This window comes from Notolepis coatsorum, assembly GCF_963971535.1.
Source record: "Notolepis coatsorum genome assembly, chromosome: 1".
Classification (NCBI taxonomy): domain Eukaryota; kingdom Metazoa; phylum Chordata; class Actinopteri; order Aulopiformes; family Paralepididae; genus Notolepis; species Notolepis coatsorum.
In genome coordinates this window covers 160,096,656-160,123,929 of record NC_140165.1, presented here as the reverse complement: position 1 = coordinate 160,123,929, position 27,274 = coordinate 160,096,656, and the positions used below count along the sequence as shown (strand labels likewise).

Below are 27,274 nucleotides of genomic sequence, written 5' to 3'. Positions count from 1 at the left end.
TCCCCACTACCAAAATGAGAGTTTACCCAAATCAAAAACCCTGGGTAGACAAATCCGTCCGTGAAGCTCTGAGAGAGCGCACCAAAGCATACAACGACGGCCTAGTGGCAGGCAACATGAATGACCACAAGGTGGCGCGATACAACGTAAGGAGGACAGTGTCAGAGGCCAAACGGCGCTACAGGGATAAAATTGAACTCCAGTTTGAACAAGCTGACTCTAGAGCTATGTGGCAGGGGCTCAAAACGATGACAGACTACAAAGGCGCCTCCCTCAAACTGAACAGTGACATCTCCTTAGCAAATGACCTCAATACCTTCTATGCGAGGTTTGATGCTGGTAATAACAACACCAGCTCACAAGCCACGGCAATGGGGGGGGGGGGGGTCGGCTGCTGATGGAGGCGCAGTGTTCAGGGTAACAGAGCATGAGGTGAGGCGGACCTTTAAAAAAGTGAATATCAGGAAGGCAGCAGGTCCGGACGGCATCCCCGGCCGCGTCCTAAAAGTCTGTGCCGACCAACTGGCCCCAGTATTCACTGACATCTTCAACCTGTCCTTAGAACAGGCTGTCATCCCCACCTGCCTGAAGAAGTCCACTATTATCCCTGTACCCAAAAAATCCAAGCCTGCTTGCCTCAACGACTACCGCCCTGTAGCTCTCACCTCCATAGCCATGAAGTGCTTTGAGAAGCTAGTAAAGGGCTACATCTGCTCCTCCCTCCCCATCAACATGGACCCCCTGCAATTTGCATACCGCCCCAACAGGTCCACGGAGGACGCCATAGCCCATGTGCTGCACACAGCAGCATCACACCTGGACAAGAGGCAGGGGAACTATGTGAGAATGCTATTCATCGACTACAGCTCGGCATTCAATACCATAGTCCCCTCCATACTCATAGCCAAGCTCAGGGACCTGGGCTTGAACTATGACCTCTGCCAGTGGGTCTTGGACTTCCTGACTGGCAGACCCCAGGTGGTGAGAGCAGGCAACTGCACCTCCTCATCCATCACCCTCAACATAGGGGCCCCCCAGGGCTGTGTTCTGAGTCCCCTCCTCTACTCCCTGTACACACACGACTGTGTGGCTCAGCGGAGTAGCAATACAATCATCAAATTTGCTGACGACAAACATGATCTCTGCCAACGACGAGAGGGCCTACCTGGAAGAGGTCAAGGTCCTGGCGGGATGGTGCCAGGAAAACAGCCTCTCCCTGAACGTCAGCAAAACAAAGGAGATGATTGTGGACTTCAGGAGGTCGGGGGTCAAGGACTACAGCCCCCTCAGCATCGACGGGGCACCGGTTGAGAGAGTCAACAGCTTTAAGTACCTCGGAGCCTACATATCCGAGGACTTGACATGGACCACACACATTGACAGTGTTGTGAAGAAGGCACGACAACGCCTCTACTTCCTCAGGCGCCTAAGGAAGTTCCAAGTCAGTCAGAAGATCCTTAAGAACTTCTACTCATGTACAATAGAGAGCATCTTGACCGGCAACATCACCTCCTGGTTTGGGAATAGCACTGCACAAGACCGAAGCAGACTACAAAGAGTGACACGTTCAGCCGAACGCACAATTGGAGGGGGGCTCCCCACCCTCCAGAACATTTACAACAAGCGTTGCAAGGGCAAGGCTAAGAGAATCATTAAAGACTCCAGTCACCCGAACAACTGCCTCTTTGAACTGCTGCGGTCAGGCAAGCGATACCGGAGTCTCAAGGCGAGCACAGAAAGACTCAGAAGAAGCTTCTATCCCCAGGCCATCAGGCTGCTAAACGAACAATGAATGAACACTACACAACAACAACCACCATAGATCCTCCCCTACACAACAACAACCACCAAACGCACATAGCACACACATCCACACGCACACACTCACTTTAAACAAACACACTGTAGCACCCACTCCACACACTTTATAGCACACACCCACTTTAAACAAACACACTGTAGCACCCACTCCCCACACTTTATATTTATTGATGAAGGATTGCACTACAACTCGTACACCTTACTGTAAATTGTACCTAAATTGTACCTCATCCCATTTCTGCTTTGCACTATATAGTACTGTACATTAGTACACTGCATAGTATTGTATATTATATGGTAACTCAGAACATTGTACATATGTCTATACCGAACACTGTGACCTCATTTTCTTCTTCTAAACTACATGCTATACTATGTTATTTGATACTATCTTGTCTAGCACAGTCTGTGGAGCGTAACAGTAAGAAGCATTTTGTATGAAAGTATTCTGTACTTCTGTATGACAACTATTAAAGAAACTTGAAACCATCAGTTCCTTCCCTATTTTCACCACAGAAGAGTGTCTGTAACACACCACTTTAAGTTTAGTGCCAAAATAGTTGTTGGAGAGGAGCTACATTGACATTGGATCTTTGTTTTTTCTCTCTCGCAAATTTCCGAAAAAGCAAAGAGATAATGTCTTCACCGTCGGAGGGTCTAGACGATTACAACGCTACCCTCCACCAGCGCTTCACTATCGCGGCGTCCTCCGTGCGTCGTGGGGCGTCTCTGGTTTCACGGTCGTGGCAAACAGGTGCGCCTGGGCGGCGCCCGGCGGAGAGTGTGCTTCGCCAAGGGGCCGTTGGGCCCCCATCTCCTGTGAGGTGGCCGGGTTCCGGCCCTGGTTCCCCCGCCAGGCTGACAGTCGGCCGACAGGCCTACAGTTCCTCTGGTGGCCGGGGATTTGCGTCGCAGACTCTTCGCCTTGGCTCGCTCTCGTCGTAAGACGGCGAGCAGCGGGGGTGAACGGCCTGGTTGTAGTGTTGTGCTGGAGCCGAGCGAGAGTTCTCTCGCCTCTTCTCCATATCCGATGGAAACTGAGGATTACATGGAGGGGGTGGGAGCTCTCTTGTTCGAAGTGCTACGTCTCCCTGGGGTGCGGCTGGAGCCATCCTGCACCTAACCCAGCTGCAGGCAATAGCCGCCGGGAAGGAGCGTGCCCTGGCCACTCTCATCCAGCGCCACCTTTGGCTGGAGCAGGCGCGGGTGCCGGACCAGAGGAGGATTCCGCTGCTCACGGCCCCCCTCTCTGATGCTGGACTCTTCGGGTCGGCCATGCAGCAGATGACAGCAGCCTGCAGGGAGATGGAGGAGGAGCGCTCCGTGCTCCAGCCCCATTTCCCCCGACCCGATGCCACCGGTGATGTCAGGAGGAAGCAACGCCGGCAGAGGCCTGCGGCCATTGCCACCATCACCGCCGCCGCTGCTGGGCCATCCGCCAAGAAGGCTAGGAGTGGAGGGAGTGCCGCGACCGCTGCAGCCAGTCGTCCCACGCCCGGAGGGAACGGTAGGGATCGACGTGACCAGGCTCCCCAGCACCGTCCCGCCGGGCCGGCTCCCCGTGGGGGCAAACAGCGCTCTGCTCGCGGCAAACAGGCGGCGCTAGTGACTCCCCTGTTTGCCGCTGTCCCCCCCCCCCCCCCCCCCCCCCCCCCCACAACATATAATTTTTGTTATTAAATAAAGGGTCCCTCCTGGTGAGGGACTATTTTTTGTTACAAAACGTGTGTTTATTCACTATATATTGGGGATGTGATGTAAAACCCTCAACTACTGTTGGGGTTGTGTTCTTGCTTAGGGAGTGGGGCAGTTTTCTCTGAAAAGATGTTACACAGCCTGTGGCTAGCACTCGGTCGAAGGACTTATGTCTTCTCTCATCATAAAATACGGCGTTCTTCTTGCAGTAGTAAGAGTGAACTTTACCTTTTTTATTACCTGAGGGGGTTGTGTGTATTCATGTTACGTTTAGGAAACGTGGCATCGAGTCCACAACTAGGTTGAGTGTTAGCCTGCAGAAGTGGTTACATATATAGCTATTGTACCGAGGTCCTTGGACCCTCTCTTTAACGTCTGTTGTTTTTTCTTTACTTGGTAAAGGTGTAAAAATGCGGGTGGCAAGTTTTTTCGCACATTAGCCTAAGCCTTGTATAAAAGCCAGTTTTTAAACAAACGAGTTTATCGTCTGTGGCTGGCGTGCAAACTATAAAGCTTTTACCCTAGCAGGTATATGCGCTTTTCATGTAGCATGCTAGACAACTGGTGTCATGCGCTGCTTGTTATTGCATCGTATCCGGGGTGTGGGGTCATATGGGGTGAACTGATAAACCCCTCCCCCCTTTTACTGATTGGCCAGGGGGTTGGACCTCCTGTACGTCGGTCTCCCTGTCGGGCTGTGCGGTCAGCGCGTCACAGGGAGGGGGAAGGGGGGAGTTCCCTGGTCCCACGCCATATTAGGATAAGTGGGTCACAGGATTTCCCCGGCCATGGAATACGTCACTGGGCGCGTTTTCTATTGGCCATGAGACTTCCGTGAGTTTTTTCAGGCTCCGTGCTACGGACCACTGTCATTGTCAAAGTTGGGTGATGCGATGCATTGAGAACTGTTTGTTTTTCTGCTCTGCTCTCTATCGAAATGTGTATTGGGCCTTTGGTCACTTGGCTCAATAATTACATATATCTTTTTCAATTGTTACTCACATGGAGGTCTCTCTGGGGGATTCTCTGTCTTCCCCTCTTGTGTAAAGAGCAGAATTGACAGGGTTTACCCTCAGACGCGTCGTATGAGACCCATATCTGTGTCTTATTGACCGGCTTTTCCTGCTGCTCGTCCCAGACAGCATGGAGGGAACGTTGTCTGGTTTTCTTATTAGAATTCACCATTGGTGTTTTTTGGGTCTCGACGTGTACGTAGCGCTGGCCCTGGGTGCTTTCGATGTGAAACCACGTTATGGGCTGGCGCGCCTTGGTTGCCCAATTCATAGAAACAGCGTTTTTTATGCGGGCGGCTGGGAAGGAGATTTTTTATCTCTACCGAGCGCCAGTGTACTAGGTTAGACTCTACGGCTCATGTACATCTCCGGGGGGAGATGATGGGGTAGATCAATACATTGGCGGCGGGGTCTCACGCCCGTGGGGTGGGCTACCAGGAGCAGTGCATTCGTGTGCTGACCATCTTGGTGGCGCCCTCTGTGATGTTTTGGATCGACACGCGTACCTACCCCCCTCTTAGGACTGGGGATGGCGGCGTGACTAGGACGCGGGACTGGTTCTGGTTGTGCCGGACCAGGTCAGTTAACCCTTAGGGGTCGACGGGGCTTATTGCACCCGTCGGCGGAGAACAATAGGATTTAGAATCTCTCACAAATGCTCAGGAAGTCCCGTTTTTCAGAAATCTGTAAAAATAGAACAAAGACAATTTCTAGTGCATATAGTGTAATCTATATGTATCCTTACTTGCTAAACGTAATACGACTTGTAAATATGTTTAATTCTTGCTAAATTGTATAGTTCTAAATGATCCCTGTATTCCCCGAACTACAACGCGTCACGTACATGCACGCGCGCACACACAAACAGCGCATAGGTGTTAATCACTGAGTGATCTAATATGCATATTCTTCAGCGCGAGAGGGGGGGAGGGATTGTGTTTCTCACATTGTCGCTGTCTGTCGTTGATAATATAATCTGAAGAGGTCCTGCATTATTATTATTATCATTCTCGAGAATACACGCGGACCCGACGGAACGCTAACTTATGAATTAAAAGTAGTCTAACATGCTTTTCATCCTCGCCCGTGTATATACCCACGTTGCGCTAAAACATTAACTACTGTATGGCAGAGACAGAGTGCGTGTGTGTACGAGTTATGAGTTATCTCACAGTTCATTCAAGCGCGCTACGTGATGACAGCTCTCTCTCTCTAGAGTAGAAAGGTGCACTCAGTAGAGCACACACACACACACACACTCTCTCTCTCTCAAACAGAGAAATCAAAAGAAATCAGTACATTACAGAAGGAATTTCTTGTACAGTCTTGTACAGTGGGTGACAATATTGTCACGAGGAAAGATGAAATTACATACCTAGGTTTCATCCTAGAGGCAAATCTTTCCTGTGACAAAATGGAATCCAATGTAATAAAAAAAGTTAAAAAAAAAGAATTTTGAAGAAGGTGTGTTCACACCGAAAAGTCATGATTACAGGCTGCCAATAAATTTGGAAAAACCTGGAGTGCGTGCCTGGACATTGTTTCCCTATTTTTAAATTATGTGTTTGATAGGACATTGATTGAAAACTATCGTCTCAAATTTGACAATTGATGGCTTATTTTGAAGGTATGAATCTGTAATTTTACATTATGTAACAAAAAAAGGACTTTTTTTACCCCGAAGGACTTTGTGCTTTTCCGGGGGGGAAATGCCGGGGGGGAAATGCCGGGTCGGCCCGGGGCGTCGCAGGGATTGATGTCGTGGATGTGTGTGTCATGTATATGCCACTACGAGTTGCCCTTCACAGTGACGTGCTTGGTACATACTGTGTTGTACCTTGCTCTGTGTTAGGGGGCCTGGTCCTTCACCATTTATTTTCACCCCTCCCTCCTCCTGCTGGGCGGGGATGGGAGGGGGCTGTCAAGGAGGTTTTCTGTTAACCCCTCTAGGCATCCCTGTGTAGGTCCCGGTCCGCCGGGCCCAGGTCCGAACTTGTTCTCGTCGACCTGTTGGCCTGGGTTAACCCTTTGAAAACTGAAACACTTGTACTGCCTGTATAGCCTGTGTATACGCGCAGTTATGTTTCTGAGTTTTTCTTGGTGGGTTAAAGGAACAACCGCCTCCTGTTAAACTAAACATAGGGGGGTGGTTGGTTCCCCGTGTGTTGGTAGCAGAGTCGACTCTCGGGTTGAGGCCGGGCTTGACCCCGTCTGCCCGAGAGTGTGCCCCTGCACCTTTCATGACGTCTGCCAATTGTGTCAGCCTCCTCTTTGAACCTCGACCCCGCTGGAGGGGTCGGGTTTGTGGAGGTTACGACATGGTGCACAGCATACCGAACGCCCCTTCCGCCGGGATACTGTTCTCACAGTAGACCCTTTAGGCGCCTGTCTAGTCCGCTTGTCCAGGCACAGGTCAAGTTATGCTCTTGGGGCCTGTTGCCTGGATTGAGGGATCAACCTCCTTGGGGGTTGTCTCCCCGGCACGCCGACTGGCCCCGCAGTGTTGTGGGGGAGTAGCCTCTTGTAGAGTGCTTCAGAGAGGCGTGCCGAGGGGGGAAGGGCCTGCTCTTGATTTGGGCCTTGTCCGATACGCTGGCGATGTGGGGGGTGGTGTCACCAGTAACCGTCTGGTGGGGTCCCGATGCTACGGCCTCGTTGGCCTCACCAGGCCCCCTTTTTTCGGGGGGTCCTGGCCCTCAGGTTGTCCTAGGGCTGGGACCTCCTCCGCGCTCCGCTGCTACGGCCTTGCCACATGGTTGGGTTCTTGACCTTTCGACCCTGTGATGTTGGGGGCTGTGACGGAGGTGTTTTTGCTTCCCGTCTGTTCCCTGGTGGCATGTGGGATACGCGCCTGAGTGGTCGCGGGTCCTTCTGAATGAAGGTAAGTCCCACGGTCTGCTCACCCTGTGCATTTTGAGGTGCTAAACCCTCTTCGCACAGTTGGATCCGATTCCCTCCCGTCCTCCACTAGGGGGGTCCAGGGGGCTCGGGTCCTCCCCGGTTCTGATGGTTGTGGGGGGCCTCAGCAGGTACATCTGTCGAGCTTCCGCTCTGCTCAGCTCCTGTGTTCCATAAAGAGCAGAGCGTAAGCTATACAATCTATAACGTAAGGTTATCCTATAACCCTAGTTATATGAGTATAGCGAGCGCTCTGCTCTGACTCACTGAGGACCCTGTGGTCTTCGCCTTTGGTGGTGAAAGACTTGGGAAGGAGCTGATGGTGTGGCCACGACCCTGCTTATATAGAGCGGATGTGGGTGTGGCCAGGCGGATGGGTGTGTGTGCATGTGGAGAAAATTATTCATTATTAGAGTGGATTAGGGCTGACCCCTATTAGTCGATTAGTCAACTAATCGGTCGACTTTTTTTTATATATCATTCTTTCCAAAAGAAAAGAGGCCTAGAAGCGTGGCTAACGCTAATGGCACGCATACCAGAGGCTAACTGCCTAAGAAAACAGGCACAGAGGCACTGAAAGAGGATTTCACCCATCTAATGAACACACTAGATTAGACAAATATCAAGATGTATCCATCAGTGGACCAATTGCATGCTTTTGCAGAGGACAAGAAGCCTTCAGTCAACTCCTTCAGACATTAAGTCAACTAACGGCAAATTCTGGCCAATCATAGTCGACTATCCAAATCCTTAGTCGGGGACAGCCCTAGAGTGGATAAAGGGATAGTTCCATAAAGAGCAGAGCGCTCACTATACTCATATAACTCATATATATAGGGTTAAAACCTTACGTTTTTTTATTTTATGAATGTGGGCACTGATATGCGCGAAAATGAACTAAATGGGTTTTATTTAAAAAAAAAAAGAGAGTAATGTACTGGTGGAGCCTCAACACACACCACCTGCACCAAGCATACATGGTAATAGAAAGGTATCCCCTCAACCTCTGTGATTTCCAGATATGCATTATTTTTTACCAAGGTGTAACAAGATTGAACTTGACCCATAGTTTTGACTGGTGGAGTGCGTGATCAAACACTGAAACATTGTTTCGAATGGCACCTCAAACGAATTTATAACAACGGCAAATGCAATGACTGATGCAAGAATCATGCAGAGTACTTCAATATGTTTTCAATCATAAATAAAATCTATGACAATCCAGCAGGGGGAAATAATGAACTGGATAACTGTTGGAAATATATTTTTCTATCTTCATGCTGAAGTGAAGCAGATTGATTTGATGTTGGAAATATATTTTTCAATCTTCATGCTGAAGTGAAGCAGATTGATTTGATGTTACTACTAAACCAAAAACAAATGACTCAGATGCCAATTCACACAGCACTGATATTATCGGATGACCTCTGTGTTTGGCAAAATATAGTAGGTAAATTATAAGTACCTCGGAGTACACATATCTGAGGACTTGACATGGACCACACACATAGACAATGTAGTGAAGAAGGCACGGCAGTGCCTCTACTTCCTTAGGTGTCTAAGGAAGTTCAAAGTGAGTCAGAAGATCTTAAAGAACTTCTACTCATGCACAATAGAGAGCATCCTGACTGGTAACATCACCTCCTGGTTTGGGAATAGCACTGCACACGACCGCAGCAGACTGCAGTGGCTCGATCTGCCGAATGCACAATTGGAGGTGGGCTTCCCACTCTCCAGTACATTTACACTAGGCGTTGCAGGGCCAAGGCTAATAGTCAAACAACTGCCTCTTTGCACTGTTACGGAGTCTCATGTCCAGTACAGAGACTCAAAAGGAGCTTCTATCCCCAGGCTATCAGGATGCTCAATGACTCTATGCAACACTAATCCATCCATTCTACATTCATTGCACACACATCCACATGCACACACTCACTTTAAACATTCACCTTCAACATTCACTTTAGACACTTTTAAAAATCTATTTTATCTATTAATTACTAAAGGAGTTGCACTACATCTCTTTATATCTTTAGTTTTGTATATTGTATATTTTGTAGTGTTTATTCTTTTACTATTTTACTGTATGAAGCACAATCTCAGGAGGCTCACACAGAACCAAGCATTTCACTGTAATGTACATGTACCTTATATGTGACAAATAAAACAAAACTTGAACCTTGAACTTGACTTGCGCTGAAATGTTTACATTACAAATGACAGACATGACAGATTTACACAGGATTCACAGATGTCCTCCACAATTATTACACATTACTAGACATCTCCAAGTAATACCAGTCCCATGTGAATAGGCGCTCTAATGAATCAAAAACCATCTTGTGAGTAACACCAGCTTTGCTCATAATGTAAGGTCACACTGTATGATGTCTGTCTGCCGCTGGGTTACTATGGGTTTGTTTTTTTCACTTTTATTTCGATTTAGTTTTCACTGAAATGTTTAATTCATTTTAAGGGTGGTGCTAGTTTCAGTTTAGCTTTTATTCTTTTGAAAACGTTTAGTTTCAGTTTGGTTTTTATTTAGATTCAGTTTTAATATATATGTATTTGTAATAATGGGGATATTTGCCAGGGAGCAAGATTTAAGAAGTTCAGAATAAGTATTGTGAAATACAAACACAACACTTATTGAGGGCACTTGGTCATGTAGACATCCCATTCTCAATGAACATAATTATGCACCAATGCATAATTGTGTCTTGCTCAAGGACACTTTGACACGCTAACTGGGAGGAGCAGGAATCGAACCAGAAATTTAACCAGGAACCCTCCAATTACCAGACGACTGCTCTACCTCCTGAGCCACTGTCGCTCCTTAGAGAGAAAGTGCCCAACCTTTACACCATTACTTACATACACCAGCCTGTACACACAGTCCTACTAGACATGTACACATATCTACATACTGCATGTATACCCACACCTACATGGGTGTCCACCAACCACCACATACACACCCACCCACACCCATAATAGTAGTAATAATTTTTTTTATTGTCTGCTGTATTCTAATCTAGACTATTCTACTTTGGCACCCCTGTCAGCTGGCCTGCACTGCCTCGCCTCAACGGCAAATTCCATCCCGCACCTTACCCAAACCCCTCCCATTCCTCTTCTCCCTATACCCATATATGGGCAGATTGGCATTCTGCCACTGTACTGCTCTACGGCTCTTCCTGCACACTGTCTTTCTTCATCCTCTTCCCGGTGCCGCTGTTGAAAGACATGCATCAATAGCTATTGTTTGCATATTTTGCTGGGTGATACACCTCCTCTGACGTACAGTTTTGTGGACGTCAGCTTTCCAGGGAAAGCCAGGTGCCAGGGTGGCAAGTGCACGGGCAGAAACTAGATATAGAGGAAGTCCTGATAATGAGATAATATGGAAATTCCTGATAATGAGATATAGAGAAATTCCTGATATTGGGATATTGAGATATAGAGGAATTCCTGATATTGAGATATAGAGAAATTCCTGAAAATGACATAGAGGAATTCCTGATAATGAGATACAGAGAAATTCCTGATATTGAGATATAGAGAAATTCCTGATAATGAGATATAGTGAATTTCCTGATAATGAGATATAGAGAAATTCCTGATATTGAGATATAGAGGTATTCCTGATATTGCCCATGGCATTTCCAGCACCTAGATTTTTGTTGTGTGACACACACACACACACACACATCTTCAGTACTACACACACACAGGCACGTACACGGTACACACACAGAGCCCAAGGGGTGCTTGAGCACCTGCCCTTTAAAAAAAAAATTACAAAAAATTTATTATAGGTTATTTTTTATTTTTTTACCGTTGCGCATATAGACTGCATATAGACTTCCAACTGAAAAATGTCAGGATAGAATAAAAATATTAGGTAAAGAGGGAGAGATGCCCCATATTCCATTGCAGTTTGCACAGCCTCCTCAGCGTGCCTCTCCGCGGACCTATATATTTTATGCATAGCATGGGTGGTGATGATGATGATGATGATAGAAACCGCTGTGGCGCATACAGTTGAATGCTGGTATTACACTCACTGAGGGACACGAAGAAGTCAAGTCCGATGGGATTTGGGAATCTCAAATACTGTGAGGTTTCTGTCCTTGCTCACTTACTCGCTCTGTTCCTTTAAACCACCTCGCTCTGTTTTCCATTTGTTTCTGTTAATCATTTCATTCCCCCATTCACACGCTTCTTCCCAGAGACGTCGTTGATTGGTTCTCTCCCGTCCACACGCTTTTCAATCACATCCCCCAGCTGTCACTGCTTGTCAATCAATCAATCCCGTATTATTTATACCCCGTTTCCCCACTCAAGTTTTGTTGGATCGTTTTGATATTTTCTGTTTGCATTCGCCGTTCCTGCTGCTGCTGTTGTTCCCTGTGCTTTACCTCCAGGATATCCAAGAAGCCTTCCTCTTGGACACCTTTTTCCCGTGGCGACGCGCTCGCTCCGCTGCTGTTCCAGCGCTCTTTACGCACAACGCCTGGGTGAGTTTTTAATGACTGTCTTTGATCAAATTCCGTTTTCGTGTGTTTTTATAACACTGAAGATTACCACCTTTTTTATCAGACAGTCACTCACCCAGCGGTTGCCTTTTTGATTGTTTCACTGGGATAATATTTTGACCTAACATCTCCCACTGTGTGTTTATCACACCGAAGATATTATCACATTGGATTGTATTTTGGACTTCGCTCTCAGTGTCTATTTTTGCACCGAAGATATTTTTCACTTGGGATTGTGTTTTGGAACATTGCTCACTGTGTGTGTTTACACGAAGATTAGTTCACTTGGATAACTTTTGTTTTTGGGTACAAGTCACCTCTCCTGTTCTCCTGCTCGTTCTACCTGCACCCTGTGTTGACTCGCTCCCTCTCTCTCTCTCTCGGTCCCGCACCACCTCGGAGATTCTGCCGAGAGAGGTCTGCAGAGCGGCTCTGACGTCAGCATCTGCTACCCCCTACTACCACCTCGGGAGAAGCTGCAGAGCAGCAGAGCATTTTCATCCTTGCTTGAATTCCTGTCTTGTTTAGACTCTTCCTATTCTATGCTGTTTAATTAGTCTCAATAAACAAGCCCCTGTTTTTGGCAACTCTGAATCCTACTCTCTTGTGTCGTTGCGTTTGGGGTCGGTGTCAAACCATAACAAATACAAATCGAGATTGGAATAAAAAATGCATTTATATTAAACAATACAGAATATACAGCACTTCTTGGGGTCTGTAGGGTAAGCACTTATTCCCTCCCCCCTGAACATTTATGGAGATGTATGGGCCTTTTAAGTCAGTGATAAAAGTGTCTTTCAAGGATAAGTGAGCTCCTGCACTGATTATTATAGTTCAATATTCAATATTTGATCACCAAAACCCCCCAAAAAGCATAAAAAGGGGGCCCCCCGCCCGAAAAGGGACCCCAGAAATCGGGCTTTGCGTGCTTGTTTATAACACACAGAGGTATAGTGCCCTTTTCAGCCTTTGAGCACCTGCCCCTCTAAAGTCCTGTGCACGTCCCTGCACACACATACACACACACACGCACGTGCGCTTACCGCCGGGGCGTTCGTGGTTGCGGTCTGTGTGCAGCAGCATAGCAATGGGCATTCCAACGTTTTTGGAGCGTCCGGCCACCAAGACGTTCCTCCCCACCGTCTCTATACCTGCAGACAACAGGTCAGAAACACAACAGCCAACTGTGACGTTACCAGAGAGACAGGTTGCTGTCACAAACAGTGAGCAGAGAGACAGGTTGCTGTCACATACAGTGAGCGGAGAGACAGGTTGCGTTCACATACAGTGAGCAGAGAGACAGATTGCTGTCACATACAGTGAGTGGAGAGACAGGTTGCTGTCACATACAGTGAGCGGAGAGACAGGTTGCTGTCACATACAGTGAGCGGAGAGACAGGTTGCTGTCACATACAGTGAGCGGACAGACAGGTTGCTGTCAGTGAGCGGAGAGACAGGTTGCTGTCACATACAGTGAGCGGAGAGACAGGTTGCTGTCACATACAGTGCCAATGCCTCTCACTCCCATGTTAAACAACAGAGGATGTTAAATCAAAATTACATTTTGTAAATGTTTCTTCATTTCAGTTTAAAAGGTCCAACCTGATGATATACATGTTGGCTGTATGCATTTCGATCCTTGAAGGGTTTGACTTGTAAATTAAATATAAGCATTTTTCTAACTTTGATAACCCATCATGACTCAAAATAGGCTGGGCCCCGTTCCCCGTACCTGGTTCAACTAAGTCGATCAAGATGTCATTATCCAGATTCAGTTAACCCGATGTTTGAAGCCGGGATTTTCCTGTTCCTCGAAGGTGGATTCAGTCTCGTTAACTCAAGCCAGACTTGAGACCCAGGATAAGTGCGCGCGGCCGCTCCAGTTGAAAAGCCAGCACGTATCGATAGCAGAGATCCTGATTCTCTAGCGGCATTGATTGATTAATTGATTTAAAACTTTATTAACATATTGCAGTACGGCTCAATCGCCTCGCCGACAAGTTAAATGCGTTATCTATAGGCTAATTTTAAGTCCCTCATTACCTCAATCAATCAGATTATATTTCTTTAAACTTGCCTGCTGGATTGAATAATCAAATGAGATCTTGCTAGCGAAAATAATTAGTTAAACTGTTATACAGAATAACAATACGGCTCTCTTCCCATTGATTGATGTATGGTCGATCTTTTACTTATCTCCACTGTGGTGTAACGGGTTCTTCTTTTGACTTTCACGCAGACGACCGGGGTTCGAAACCTAGTCTTTCCCTTCTTTTTGCGATGTAGGAATAATTCAATTTGGTGCACGTTGAGAGCTATATAAAGAATGACATCCTCAATGCATGTAGATTTATAATATTTTAACTTAAAACTAGGCTACTTTGGCGTATAATCATTAATATTCCAAAAGATTATATTGGAAACACGGGGTTTCGAACACCGGTCGCTGGGTTGCCAGGATTGAGCACTACCGCTGCGCCACTGTGCCAGATGGGATAAATTCATTGTTTATACATTAATGAACGAGAGACCCGTGTTTAGAATATTCTTTATTTTTAATTCAGTTTTATCTCTTTATCCTCATTCATTAATGTGACGTCAACGGCTCATTCAATTTCTCAAATCCGTCAAACAGCGCATCTCATCAGACATCTTAATCCCAGTTACAATTAAAATAACCACATAATGTGTACATCGCACCGAGCGAGCGCCACGGTATATATAACGTGCATTATTTAGGACAAAGTGAATTTAGTATCAGCATTTTGGGTCTATTTTACATTTCAAAAGCCCCCTCTGGAAGAATGGAGCACAAAAACGTAATTCAGAATGGTATAATGCAGATCGTAGACTGTGGGAATAATTTCAGGAAACGGGCTGTCACTTCTTTGCGGGGGCGTGGCGATGGTTCATCCGGCTAACTTGAACTTAAACCCTGCTTTCGACCAGGCTCAAACTTTTGGATCTGTTGTCATGGTGATTTGGACAATCCAGATTCGGGGAACCGGAAAGTCCGGCTTAAGTCAGACTTCACCGAAAGTTATCCGGCTAACTCAGTTATCCAGGTACGGGGAACGGGGCCCTGGTCTTTATTTTTGGTGCCAATTTGATATTTATGTTTGAATGACTGTAAACAAAATGCATTGAAAACCCAGGTTTACATGGTTGGCCCATGTAGTCTATTCATCAGTCCATCTGAGGATGAAGAAGACTAAGGGCTTTGGGCCATGCCAGCGCAAAGCCGGCCCAAGCGCTGACGCAGGTGTATTGGCAATTTGTTATCCTTGGAGGTGAAGGAACATCTAGTTGAGGTGAGGGACATCTAGTGGAGGTGAGGCACAGGAACATCTAGTCGAGGTGAGAAACAGGAACATCTAGTGGAGGTGAGAAACAGGAACATCTAGTGGAGGTGAGAAACAGGAACATCTAGTGGAGGTGAGGCACAGGAACATCTAGTGGAGGTGAGAAACAGGAACATCTAGTGGAGGTGAGGCACAGGAACATCTAGTCGAGGTGAGAAACAGGAACATCTAGTGGAGGTGAGAAACAGGAACATCTAGTGGAGGTGAGAAACAGGAACATCTAGTCGAGGTGAGAAACAGGAACATCTAGTGGAGGTGAGAAACAGGAACATCTAGTGGAGGTGAGGCACAGGAACATCTAGTGGAGGTGAGGCACAGGAACATCTAGTGGAGGTGAGGCACAGGAACATCTGTCCACATTCCAACAAGCCATTATTATCTCCACCAGGCCAATTATGCGATTGGTTGCGTGTGTGAATCTGTCTGCAGCTATATCTCACAAACTACAAGGCAGGTTGGTCTAATATTTGTTGTGCACATTCATGACCACTGTAGGATGAACTCTCTTGATTTTGGTGACCCCATGACCTTTCCTCTATAGCCACCATCAGGCCAAACGTTTTCAATTTTAGAATTAGTGTAGCGCTTGCAACTCTGGTCACCAAATTACCAGAAATTGGTTGGACACACCCACGTGTGCCAGTGCTCTGAACCTGGCCATGCGTTTGTGTCTAGATTCATGAAAATAGGGCCCTAAGAGTCTAAAAGCCCCACTAGCAGGCCATAGAGGCTATGCTGCTCCTTACACCCAACTGGACCAAAGTGGCTGAACCAACCGTGCCGGCAACTGAGTGAGCGAGTGACTGACATTGCCATCGCTAGGGCGCTTTGCTCTGTTGTGGCATGCCTCCCCCCTTAGAGTGCTGCATTATGGGTACTATGGACAAAACTTAGAAATGTGGTTGTTGTTGAAGTCTAGCCTATTGGCTAGTTAGCTAGGTCTTGGTGATGTGTGGAGTGGTCTGTGTAGTGCAAGGCAAACGGGAATACTGTGTATCTAAACACATTCAGGCATCTGGCAGCTCAGTTTTTCCCCATGATGTTTTCTTCAAAGTTAGTGCACAATTCAGGCCGTTATGTTAAAGGAACATGTCAAGATTATGGGAAATGGGAAAGAGTCAGACGAGAAGATAAGATACCAATTTCCTCTCTGTGTGTTCAGTAGAAAGCAAACATGAAGCGCATTTCCCATAATGTTGGCATGCAATGAGTCTCCTGGCCATTTTCGTTTTCGTTTTTGAGGACTGCATACTTTTTTTGCAAACCAAAACAACATACTTTATACTTATAGCACATGCATGAGCCTGGTCTCTTTTGAAAGATGACATTCTGAAAAATAGGTCAGGTCTGAACTTGAGTTGTAAAAAAACGTGTTACTCAAGTTTTTCTGTAGTAGTTAGTAGTCCAGAGGTAGTATTTCCCCAGAAGGTGGTATGGCTTACAAATCCAGACGGAGCCATAGCCTGAAGCCTTATGTAGTACATAATTTCATAAAGATCCAGTCAGAAATTAGTGATTTGGAGTGATTTTGGTAAACTGTGTACAAAGAAAAACTCAGTTTTCTCATTCGGCTGTTTTGCTCTTCCTGTTTTCGTGTTTTTTTTTTTTTTTTTTTTTTTTTTTTTTTAGATCCCCATGTGGGGTATCATTGGAAAGCCACACTCATTGGCTACAACGAACCACAATCACTTTTGAGATCGGATCTAGATTGACGGAACTACTGCAGCCTGAGTCGGGAGTGGTATTTTGCGCAATACCGTGTACTTTGCACAAGCCTCAAATACCGGCATGTAACTCGAGAACCGCTGAACGGATTTTGTCTGATTTTCTATCGACAGGCAACAAATAAGCCTTCAATTCGATATAAATATTGTATTACAAAATATGCACACCCGAGCCACTAGGGGTCGCCAAAGTGCCGGTTGCAAAAAGTCCGAAAAACGTCCCATATGAGGGACGTTGCAGCTTAAGAGGTTTAAAATTATTCTTTTGATAAAATTGTTTTCTTTTCTTTTTTTACATTGAATATAAAACAAAACATGACAGCACATAATACAGGAATAATATATAATAATAATAATAATAATAATAATAATAATAATAATAATAATAATAATAATAATAATAATAATAATAATAATAATAATAATAATAATAATAATAATAATAATAATAATAATAATAAACAGAACACCAGACAATAATAACAATAACAATAATGACAATAGAATAACCAAATTAATAAATATAATAAATACAGAACCTAAAAACGAAAACAAATTATATTATCACAAACACCACAAAATACATTAGACATTTCCTAATTCTGGGATGTCCCCTCGCCAGACTGTATCCAAAGATACATTTTTATATGTGGATTTGATTAACTCATTCCCCGCCAACGACGAGTATACTCGTTATTGGCCGCCAATCGTTGGACGCCAACAACGAGTATACTCGTTATTGGATCGTTATTTCTTTTATTAGCTATTTCCATTCATAAATCAACCAGCAAGGCTGTGGTACTGTGTGGCAATGTGTCTGAGATTGCAAAGGTCCAATACCGCCGCCTGGTGGTATGCGGCCGATGTTACACTTCCTTTCTGACTCTGTGTATGACTCTGTATCATTGAAAATTGTAAACCGGCATGATGATGAGTTCGTGAGTAGGACAGCTTCTCTACACTGATGGCTGGAAAAATACTGTAAAGAACAGGGCTTAGGGTTCGTGGATAATTGGTCCTCTTTCTGGGGGCACCCTGGCTTGCTGAGAAAGGACGGCGTGCATCCTAACATGCAAGGCGCCTCTCTCTTATCTCGCAATATAGACAAGATTATAGCTTCGGGCTGACAGCCACCCCACAAGCATGCCAGGGTGCAGGCTCTTAGCGAGCCTGCTAGTCATGCTAAACTGATGGACCCTGCCAATCCTTATACCTTTCTTGCTCGGTCCCTCCTCCACCAGGCTCCCCACTCCTCTCTTTCTATCTCTACCCCTAAACCTGTATACCCAATCAAAACTAGAATATCCCGTTACGCTCCGCTTTACCCAGCTCGTCCTTGTGCGATAAACCATGCCAACTTAATTGCGATTAAACCTACCCGCATGGCTGAAAACCGCGCTGCTAAGTATACAGAGTGTGTGAAGGTTGGCCTTATCAACATCCGCTCTCTGCCAACCAAAGCTCTTTTGGTAAATGAACTGATAACAGACCATAGTCTCGACCTATTGGGCCTCACTGAGACATGGCTTAAACCTAATGACTTTCTGCCCTTAAACGAGGCCTCACCCCCTAATTTTAGTAGCTCCCACATCGCACGCACCTCCAAGAAAGGAGGCGGAGTTGCTCTAATTTATGACTCTAAGCACAACTTTACATCCGACGCAAACTGTAAGTTTTCCTCGTTTGAGGTGCTCCTGTTGCATCCCTCTCCACCCAACAGAAAGTGTGGCGGTCTGATTCCTACCTCCACTGCATCCTTTGTAATGGCTGTCCTATACCGCCCCCCAGGCCCTTACACCCTCTTCCTAGATGAACTAGAAAATTTGATCACATCACACCAGTTTTGTCCGCCCTACACTGGCTTCCTATCCAAGCCCGTTCTGACTTTAAAGTGCTACTCCTCACCTACAAAATTTTTAATGGGCTTGCACCGCTCTATCTATCCGATCTCATCTCCCGATACTCGCCCGCTCGTGCTCTGCGCTCACAAAATGCGGGGCTTCTATCGACCCCTAGGGTTAAAAATAAATCCGCCGGCCACAGAGCCTTTGTCTACCGCGCTCCCTACCTGTGGAACAAATTACCTGCCGTCATCAGGGGCGCCTGCTCTGTCGAAGCTTTTAAATCCCTGCTTAAGACTCATCTTTTCTCTCTCTCCTTCAACCTACCCTGATCTCACCTGGTCGGGGACTGACCTTTAGATTAATCTGTGTAGTTTAGTTATGGTACAGAGTACTACATGGTACCACTGGGTAGTTTACTACAGGGTAGTTTAGTTAGGGTACAGGGTACTACATGGTACCACAGAGTACTACATGGTACTACATGGCACTACAGGGTACTACATGGCTCTACATGGCACTACATGGCACTACAGGGTACTACATGGTACCACAGGGCACTACAGGGTACTACATGGCACTACAGGGTACTACAGGGTACTACAGGGTACTACATGGCACTACAGGGTACTATAGGGTACTACATGGCACTACAGGGTACTACATGGTACTACATGGCACTACAGGGTACTACATGTCTGCTCCTTTGCAGCACCACAAACATGGGAACTCTCTAACTCTTCCCCCCCCCCCCCTCCCCTCCCTCCCCCTTCTCTCTGAGTGCCCGTCTCCTGGCGCTGACTAAGGTGATGGATGCCTCGGGGTCTTGGCCAAGATTGTAGTGACTGCTCTACATGCACCTCCGAGGCCTTGGATCAGTTATTCACCGTCTGTCCGTGGTCCTGTCAACTGATTAACAGTATTAATAGACTGTTAACAGATTAACAGTCAACGCGGTTTCATTGCTGGGTTAAGTACTTCTATTCTATTCACATAATATGCTTACTTCATATATCTACTCCATTCACATATATGCCTACCACTTGTATCTATTGCTATGTCCGCCTACTACAATCTCATGAGCTGTCTAACGCCTGTCCCGTCTCCCTGTCCCCCTATGACTTGCTGTCCTGGAGTGTTGACCGGAGTGTTGGACGTCCCGTGATGAAGGCCGGGAGGTTGCGACCCCCTCTGCGTGCCCCCCTGTCTCCGGAGGTCTCGTAGTGGTGACCGGAGTGCCGGATGTCCCGCGATGGTGTCGGGGAGTTCGCGACCCTCTCTGCGCCGCCCCCTATCTCCCTGTCTCCGGCTGTCCCTGAGCAATGACCGGAGTGTTGAATGTCCCGTGACTAAGACGGGGAGGACGTGACCCTCTTTGCGCCGCCCCTGTGCCTCAAATAGATCCGCTATCAACTCTATCTTTAATCTTTCAAAATGTTCAGTTGCTATCGCTATTAGCTCTATCTTTAATCTTTCAAAATGTACAGTTGCTATTGCATGCACTCATCTGTGTTTCACTACACACATGAGTGCATGCTTACCAACTGTCCGTCTGCAACACTACTATCACCAACATCTAAGAAGGGAGATCCCCCCTTGAATGGCCCTTCTAAGGTTTCTCTCCTCCACACTGCCTGTGGAGCTTTTTTCCCTATTGTTAGGTTTTAGTGAGTTTTTCCTTACCTTCGCGTGGGGTATGTCTGGGAGTGCTTGCATTCTTTCATTTATTTGCATTCATCTAAAAAATTTTGGACCTTATGGTGTTCTTGTTCTGTTCTTGACTTATAGTTATGTTTTCTTCTTGACTTGTTTAAAGAAGACCTGTACGGCCCATGGGGACATTAACGTGTGTTGTCGGGCCCTATAAATAAATTTGATTTGATTTGATTTGAAATTCCTCCGGGCGGAGTTTTTGAGTAGGCTGGACCGAGGGGTATACCCGATCGCATTGAATCGCTTTCGGGACGCCCGATTCATTATGCTGTGGGTTTTTTTTGGCGTGCGCCAAATGGACATACGATATACCAGATGGCAATCAAATAATTGGAATATTCTTTTTGGAATCTCATCGGCCACAGGTAAGAGCAATTTAACGTTAATTTCAGCTTGGTTGTGCATTGTTTTCATAGCCATCGCCCTGATCAGCGTATCGCTGCTGTCGGGACAAAACCTCATAACTCCATTTTTTGAATTTTTTTTTTATTATATAAATCAACTCCGTAGATCATCCTCCATATGTGTGTGTGGGTTTTACAAAGTTTAAACAATGGGAAAGCATTAAACCGATCATCTGTCTAAACCTCTTAACTCTATTCACCCTCAAATCTGTGTTAGTTTTTTTCATCTGCTGAAAAGTTGGGTTTTTGGAGTTATGAGGTTTTGTCCCGACAGCAGCGGTATGCTGTTGTACTAACGAATGCCGTTATTGACAATCAATTAATCAGAAATTAATTAGTTGCAAGTGGGTTTCATGCATGCATGATAATGATGAACATAATATACCGATCATATGCATTTGAATTTTTTATTGTAGTGTGTATAGGGACGAAATGCCAATGGATTAAGTATAATATGTGTCGCAGGCTATTACTAGCCTCCCAGGATTACCCCAGACCACTCTAAAACCATACTTATATTCACCACGGTATATAACGAGAATGTATGGATGGAAAAAATATTCCTTTTTCACATCTTGAACGATAGATACTCGATGTCAAATGGGCCATAGTATTGCATATATAGCTATTGTAGTAATAATTGATAAATCATAAATCCTAAACGTACTGGAAAATGTTCCTAATAGAAACGGTTCTAAGTAAGCATAAAGATTGGTCATAAAAGATGTCTTTCAGTCATGAACCACAGGGGGCCAGGCCCTGAGGCTACATTGTAATAAAATAGACCAGATGGTTGTCCCTAGGTTAAGGAACTTTGTAAATAATCATAAGTCATTTAATTAGAAAATACTACTGGATTTGTGTGCAAAATGAATGCTTTATACTTTTAGTCTTAAACAATAAGTGGTTAATAGGTTGGCAATCATAGTTTAAACCTGATTAAAATAGAGTGAGTTAGCTCAGAGATTGTGTGTGTCTACAGAGACATGGGCTCACAACAGGAGGCAAATTTGCATACAACTGTTGGCAGCTGCAGACAATAGATCAAGAGACACATATCCTGTGTTATCTGTTAAACTGGTCCTGTGGCTTACTACATCACAGGAAGCCGTTATCTCATGCCCCAAGGCCTGACAGGCGGCCAGGTCATCTGGTCCTGTGACTACATGTTGAGACAGATGTAGGGGAGGAGCAAAGCGTCACCATTCTCAGTAACATCAAGTCAAGTACACTTTCAAATGTCTGTTTCTATACCTAAATTAGCTTGAAATGAACTGCAAATGATCCTGTTATATTGTGGTAACAATTCTGAATCGAATGATATAAAATATGCCATGTTTATGAATAAGAATCACAGAGTTTGAAATTAGGCCACTTCTGAATCTACATTGGAAAATACTTAAATGTGTTGAATAATAACTGTATAAAATAGATATTGATTTAAGTTAAAAGAATATGATTAGGAAACTGGAAGTGGGCTTAAATGATAAAACTACTGTGATTCTCATTTAGCATCAAGAGAAACTGTTCAAAAATGATATCTCTGTGTTTATGAAATCAATCTCAATTGAATATATATATCTTGGGTTCAATAACCAAAGTATTATGTTGGTTAGCCGGTATTTATTCTTTGATTGGAAAACAAAGGAGACCGCTGGTGGGCCTCAGGGGACAGCCCCTCTTTTTCAAATACTCTGTCAAGGCTCGCGATTGGGTGGAAATCCTATGCGTGAGGTCACTTGGTGACGTCACGCCCAGGGTCTCTGGCTCATGGATAAAATGGGAAGGTGGAGAGACACTGGAAACGGAACCGACACAGGACGACACCCACCTTTTCACACAGAGGACGGCGCGGGCAGAGGAGAACAAACGGAAAAGAGCTTTTGGAGGGAGAAAAGACTTTATTTGTTTGTCAGCCAGACAGCAAAGAACATCAACAACTCAACAACTATCATTCTTTAATCTGCTTTCTTAGTAGGACGAGCGGCATAGTGCTCCGGTACCTTGAATATTATAGTGTTCTTTATTGTAATTGAACCAGAACCATTGTGATTACACCTTTAACTTTGAATTAAAACAGATGCTAGTACAACCTCTCCTTCATTTCTCCTGCTTCGATGCCGTCAAACAAGACCAGTTGGTCTTTTGAAAGTACAAGGGTTTTTAGGAGACACAATTCACAACGCAGAGTAGGATCAAGCCGGTTCTGATCTTATCAGAACCAGAACATAGTAGAGACCTTTGTGACTTCAATTGGTGCCTGACCCTAGAATCTGAAGCGCTCTCAGAAATAAATTTTTTCTCGACTGGACCATCCGGCGCCGGAGGTACTCGGTGCCCGCGGAGGTACATCACGACAGAACCTGAAAATAGGTGAGTACAAGCCGTGATAATGGAAAAATACGTAGGGCGCTCAGTTCGAACGGGGGTTGCATTAGAAATGTATGACTCAATAGTCTTGCTGAGGACGCCCGCCGGGGCTCCGTGGCAGTCGCGGGGTTCTTGGTGGGCGCAGTGATTATAATGGGGATTCGTAACGTTCGTTTATCATATTGGGAGCGGCGTTTTGAGGCGGGGGGTTCGAGGTATTCCGCTTCAATAGACGGGGACGTGCCGCACTAGATAAATAGCGGTTGATCACTGCTAAATTGTCTATGTGATGGGGTAGGTGCGTTAGGGTGCAGCTCTGGATATGACTGGCCCCGGCTGGTTCAGTAGGTCGCGGGTCGTCTTCCAGAGAGTGTAGTGATAAGATGTGTTTTTCGTGTTCTGTATACGGTGAGTGGGCCTTTATGTGCAATTGCTGGGATAACGCCGTGCCTTTGTTTACTGGCGCCTCTCAAGCGACAGGAAGCAGGGGCATAATGAGGACGTTGGCAAGAACGCAAATGGGGTTTCCAGGTTTCAGTTCAACACCGTTGCAGGCCGCGGGATCGGGTGGTTATGTAAGAGGGTGCTCGTATGGTAATAGTTTGTTGCGAGTCGCGGGGTTCCCAGATGGTGGGAATAGGCGGACGACGGCTGAGTTCTGGGTGAGCATGCAATTAGCTTAGAGGTTCGTTCGGTCTAGCCGATTATACCCGGTGTTTCTACGAGCGGGGATTTTTACCAAAACGTAGCGGCTATCCTACCATAATCTGGCCATGTTAGTGCTGGTTAGGGGGATCGGATTGCCTGGCTGGCCCTGAGAAAGCGAGTTCAAGACAGGTTAGAAATTCGGTACATATCCTGAGAGGGCATGCTCGCCTGGTCGCCTAATTCCACTGTCTAGGCCCGCGACGCTTAGTAACAATATTCATTTCAATATGCACTTTGCAAGGTAAATGTCCTTTGCGGTTATAGTATAATAATGCGCTTGAGCAAATTTTTAATAGATACGCGGAAACTATTGAAAAATGTAAACATCGAATGTGAATCTTTAAAGATGGCCGCGCGGGCACTTTGATAACAATGGCATGAGATCAAAATCTGAATGATGTTTGAATTGTATCAATGATATGTATGCTTGAATGACTGCTAGAGGTTAGGAATGTCTGACGAAACGTGAGAGCTTATTGTTGTATTATTATGAAATTTTAATGACCAACAGCCCTGGGGAAATGTAATAATTGAACGCCGGTTTTTCGGGGGCCGTTGGAACGCGGCGGCATTAGCTGCTACATTAGCCGCGGGGGCGTCCGAGGTGTACTAGAGACGGGGCGGCGTAGTTTCGAGTGTATGTAGTCGATCGGTAGAATCATGGGACTACGGGGATGTGTATGGCACTTTAAAATTTTCGAATTCGACGCGTTTAAAGTAATTGTGTAATGTATTAAGGGATCGAATGGGGCGTAAAGTTTGACCCGGAAGTCGCCCTATGCACTGCTGAAACAAAGGCGGTGGGGTCAAGCTACTGTTTGAGATGGCCTGTGTGTTGTAATGTTTTTATTTTTTTTTTTAAATCTGTACACTGGCGTTTTGAGAAGCGTTAAGTTCTGTTGTAGGGTGGAGCGGTGTTGCGCTAACATTGCGAGGTGTCGGCCCGCGAGGCGAAATGGGACAATGTGCCGTTGGGGAACGTTATTATGGTGTCGTGGTTGAAGCTAAGCTAATGCTAACTAGCCGCGCAAACGGGGCTAATGTTGCTAAGTGGTCGCCGGTTGTGACGTCATAGGGGTGCGTGGAGTGGTGGACGTGCTGGCTACCTGCGCTGAGCTAAAGCTAACTAAGCTAATATGCTAAGCTACCTGTGCTAACGACATAGCATGACGAGACTCTCGGGATATCTCGCGATAAAGCGGCCATCTTGAGTAGGGGCGCCAGACGGCCATTTTTGAGAGGAAGATGGTGTTTGTTTAGGAATGCAGTAGGGGGCAGCAGAGGCCAGGTTAAGTTTCGATTCGAAGCTGCTTTTGGTTTCATGTGGTTATACACACAGGAGATTTTTCTTTTAGAGGTTAGTTTGATAGTAGAATTAGGTTGTTATGCTGTAGTAGCTTGGTGAAATAGTTTAATCTAGTGGTGGAATGTGGGGCCCAGGTTCCCCCCCCTCCCCCTCCTCCCCCCCCTTCTCTCTCTCTCTCTCCCTACCCCCCTCCACCTCTCTTCCATTCCCTCTCCCCCCTCAACCCCCCTCTCTCTCTCCCTAACCCCCTCTTCCATTCCCTCTCCCCCCTCAACCCCCCTCTCTCTCTCCCTCCCTCCTTCACTCACCCCCCCCTTCTCTCTCTCTCTCTCTCTCTCTCTCCCTGCCCCCCTCCACCTCTCTTCCATTCCCTCTCCCCCCTCACCCCCCCTTCTCTCTCTCTCTCTCCCTACCCCCCTCCACCTCTCTTCCATTCCCTCTCCCCCCTCACCCCCCCTTCTCTCTCTCTCTCTCCCTACCCCCCTCCACCTCTCTTCCATTCCCTCTCCCCCCCCTCACCGCCTCACTCTCTCTCCTGCCCTCCCTTCCCCTCACTCCCCACCTCCCTTTCTCTCCTTCCCTCTCTCTCTCTCTCCTGCCCTCCCTCCCCCTCACTCCCCACCTCTCTCTCTCTCTCTCTCTTTCTCTCTCTCTCTCTTTCTTTACCTTGTCATGTTGGGAACAAGGGTGGCATTTTAAGCTTGACTATATGAGGGTATATTTACTGGAGCTTGTGAAGATCTTCTGTAGGTTTCTAGTGCAGCTTATTGTTATTTTCTGTAGGTTTCAAGTGCAGGTTATTGGGATCTTCTGTAGGTTTCAAGTGCAGTTTATTGTTATTTTCTGTGGGTTTCTAGTGCTGGTAGTGGTATTGGCCGGCGTCAGGGCGATGATGTTGTAGCAGCGAGCGGTGGGGCCATACTCTCTGGCTCTCTCCAGGTCTCCGGCCACCTTCCGGTCCCTTGATTTAACGGGGAAGTGAAGCGCTGCTGACACAGGGCACACGGGGGACTACGTGTCAGTGTCTTGGGTGTTGCGTTCATGATGGTGGGCCGTAAGTCGGAGCGTGCTTTGAGGTTAGATTTGGGACTCTCTACGCAGATGGACCTGCGTATGAGGGGTCACTCTGCTCGGCTGCACCTGCGGTGGCGATGTTGGTAGAAGAGCAAGGCGTATGATGGAGGGGACGTGCCAGGGTTTGTTATGCATTGGGGCGTCAGTGGTAGGATTCCTGCCGGCCACGGTTGTGTTTAGATTTCGGCGAAGGAGGTGTAATTTTTCTTTTCATTTCAACGGGGATGCCAGCTCCCAACTCCCCTACTGGGGACTGCGGGCATCGTGGCGTGCGGGGGTAGACAGCTGCGTCGAAGCTCGCTGTCTGACTGCGCGCATTAATGTGGATGCGTCATGTGTGCGCTCGTCGTAGCTCGCTGCCACACTGCGCGCATTGGGCCATATTGTGTGAATATTTAGGTTGGTTGTATGGATTTTGAATGTCCTTGTGCGGGGAACCCGGGGTTTCACTTTCAGGTCGCTACTGGAAGGGGTGAGGCCTTGGGCTGCAAATGGCGGACCAGTGGGATATCATTGGTCTGCAGGGATTTCAAAATAGGGGTGGTGTCTGCACCTGTAGTTTAATAAACAGGTGTGGGACGCTGTTCCGAGCCGCAGGGATTCTGTGATATAAATCACTGAAAATTTATTTAATTCCCCGTGAGTTGAAAGCGTGTTGTTTTAACACCTGAGGTTAGGGTGTTAAAACAGGGGGAATGTGTATTAATTATGAGTAAATTATGTGAATATTGTGATTAGGGAGGGGGTAGGCACCTCGAACCTCTAGTCACAAGCAGGCGGCGGTGGAATCGGAAGGTTCCCTGGGCA

General features: G+C 46.4%; 1 protein-coding gene across 1 annotated transcript in view; it reads right to left on the bottom strand.

Annotated features, from left to right (window-relative positions):
• LOC311243778 (bifunctional methylenetetrahydrofolate dehydrogenase/cyclohydrolase 2, mitochondrial-like) overlaps window positions 1–27,274 on the bottom strand; it is a 181,389-nt gene that overhangs the window by 51,704 nt on the left and 102,411 nt on the right. The window contains exon 5 of the mRNA XM_084333121.1: window positions 13,009–13,116. Coding sequence (XP_084189247.1) covers window positions 13,009–13,116 — 108 coding nt within the window. The remainder of the gene's footprint in view (window positions 1–13,008; window positions 13,117–27,274) is intronic.